Below are 2,531 nucleotides of genomic sequence, written 5' to 3'. Positions count from 1 at the left end.
TGACAAATGTAAACTTTCAATTATATATATATATATATGATGGTTGTATTGCTTTCGTTACTATGTATTCATTTGTTACGTTACCACATGAAGTCATCCGCCCCCGAACGTTTCCGCCGTTCAGGTTTGGGGGTGTGACAAATATTTTATTGGATTCGCATGATCGGACCAGCACAGAAATCATTTAGTGGAAAATAACAGTGGGAACCAAATACCAGGTCACATGGATAATCCGGTGTCTACTCCATCCGACTTTGAAAATAGGGCTGGTATTTCGGATCCTCCCCCCATTCCTGGTTTAAATAGATCTGTTTCCGCCTCTGATTCTCTAAACAGTAATTTTGCGAATGCCAATCAAATACCTCAAAAAAAATTCCCTCTCAAAACCCCTTTCCGACCACCACACTCCCTCAAATTGAAAGATACTATATGGATGCCACGTTTTTCTCAATCAACCTCATCTAGACCGCCACAATCACCTCATAACCCCAGATTCAGCTGCCCCCTATCCTTAATCAGGCAGATGTGGAGGTAAATGACACTTTGGTTATTGGCAATTGTCTGGGCTTTAATATTGATGGATTTGAAGATCAAGTGAAATCCTTGGTACTGGAGAATGGCGTCAATACAGTTCCTCAATGAATTTCTTATCCATTAACATTCGTGGTGCTGGAGGTACCCCTAAGATGGAGTGGATACAAAGGCTAAAAAGGTCTCATAAGCTTCAATTCCTTGCCTTCCAGGAATCTCAGTTCACGGATTCATCTCTCATCCAATTCCGTAATTTTTTGGATGCCTCGGCTTTTGACTTTGCTGCAATCGATGCATCTGGTAGATCCGGGGGAGTTTTTTGTATTTGGAACCCGATGCTCTTCAGGCAGAAATCGATCATTCGTAGGCAACATTTCATGGTGGTTGTAGGCTCTTTGCAAGGGTGTAGAGATGACTTAATTATCGCCAATGTATATGCTCCACAAGGGCAATCTGAAAAAAAAAACATACTATGGGTTGATCTCACTTCTCTAGTCAACAGTTTGAATGGTCCTTGGATCTTATTGGGGGATCTTAACGAGGTAAGATCCCCGGAGGAAAGACTTAATTCAACTTTTTGTAAACTTGGTGCAAGAAAGTTCAACGAATTCATATCCAACGGAAATCTGACGGAATATTCCATGGGGGGCAGGAAATACACCTATATGACAGATGGTGGGGAAAAGCTGAGTAAAATTGATCGAATACTCGTAAACCCAAGATTTATGCACAAGTGGCCAAATGCAGCTCTTACGGCATTGCCTCGTGAATACTCGGATCACTGCCCCCTGGTTTTACAAACGACATCAATTGACTTTGGTCCTTCTCCTTTTCATTTTTTCAACAATTGGCTATCATACCCAGGTCTCTCTGAGCTAATCTTGGATACCGTCTCATCCTTCCATTTTATCGGGCCTCCGGATAAATCTCTAGCAACCAAACTACGTAAAATAAAAGAAGTCGTTAAAACATGGAGGGTGCAGGTTAAGGAAAATGAAGCAGGGGATATCATGAGACTCAAACAGTGGGTATGTGACTTAGATATAATTGCAGAATCAAGACCCATGTCCATTGCTGAATTGGAAAATCGTATTGAATGGAAAAGGAAAATACTCGAACTGGTGCATCGTAGGAGCATGGACCTCAAACAAAAAGCTAGAATTCGGTGGGCAATTCATGGAGATGAAACCCATCGTTTTTTCCATGGTATTATCAATTGTAATCTCTCAAATAACAGGATAAATGGTGTTTGGTAAACTGATCTGGAGGAAATTGAAAACGAGATTTTTTCTTTCTTCAAGGATAAATTTTCTGAAACTATGAACTCCAGACCCTCCCTTTCTTGCAATTTTAACAAAACTTTATCTATACCTACGCATCATTCTTGGTTGAACCCTTCAGTGCAACTGAAATCAAAGTAGCTGTTTGGGAGTGTGGTAATGATCGGGCACCTGGACCTGATGGTTTCTCATTTAAATTCCTCAAAAAAATTTGGTCCTCATTTGAAGCAAATTTCCTTGACATTCTTTCTCCTTTTCACACATATGGCATTATCAACCCGGGTTGCAACTCTTCATTCATAACTCTTATACCCAAAACCAGTGACCTATTGTGCCTGTCTGATTACCGCCCCATCAACTTAATTGGTTGCATTTATAAAGTGATTTCAAAAGTCCTTGCAAATAGATTAAAAGTTGTCATTGGATCTGTGATTGATGAGACCCAAACTGCATTTATTGTCGGAAGAAATATCCTTGACGGACCCCTTCTGATCAATGAATTGGTATCGTGGTTGAAGAAGACAAACAGGAAGGCTCTGCTTTTTAAAGTCGACTTCCATAAGGCTTTTGACTCACTGAATTGGTGTTTTCTTGTCTCTATCATGGAGCAATTAGGTTCCCCGTCACGTTGGAACCAATGGATCATGGGTTGCCTTCAATTGTAACGCCTGTGTTTCTGGGCTTGCCATTTTTTTAGCAATGTAATAGTCTAGGTTAACC

At 40.6% G+C, this 2,531-nt stretch overlaps 1 protein-coding gene across 1 annotated transcript; it reads left to right on the top strand.

Moving 5' to 3' along the window:
* Positions 1–223: 223 nt before the first annotated feature.
* On the top strand, positions 224–1,787 carry LOC145065219 (uncharacterized). The gene is made up of 2 exons (XM_079012392.1): positions 224–531; positions 590–1,787. Exons 1-2 carry the CDS (start codon positions 224–226, stop codon positions 1,785–1,787), a joined length of 1,506 nt encoding a protein of 501 aa, XP_078868518.1.
* The last annotated feature ends 744 nt before the right edge of the window (positions 1,788–2,531 follow it).

The sequence above is a fragment of the Lactuca serriola genome, chromosome 1, assembly GCF_051521515.1.
Source record: "Lactuca serriola cultivar US96UC23 chromosome 1, Lser_US96UC23_V15, whole genome shotgun sequence".
NCBI classification, from domain to species: Eukaryota; Viridiplantae; Streptophyta; class Magnoliopsida; order Asterales; family Asteraceae; genus Lactuca; species Lactuca serriola.
The sequence above is the reverse complement of the archived record's forward strand: the minus strand, read 5'-3'. Positions and strand labels throughout refer to the sequence as shown.

What these genes read in the sequence shown, in the direction of transcription:
- LOC145065219 (XM_079012392.1), top strand. Translation starts at nt 224, where the DNA reads ATGGATAATCCGGTGTCTACTCCATCCGACTTTGAAAATAGGGCTGGT. An exon ending in TTAATCAGGCAGATGTGGAG is followed by an intron (nt 532 to 589) that starts GTAAATGACACT and finishes ATGGATTTGAAG; the next exon opens with ATCAAGTGAAATCCTTGGTA.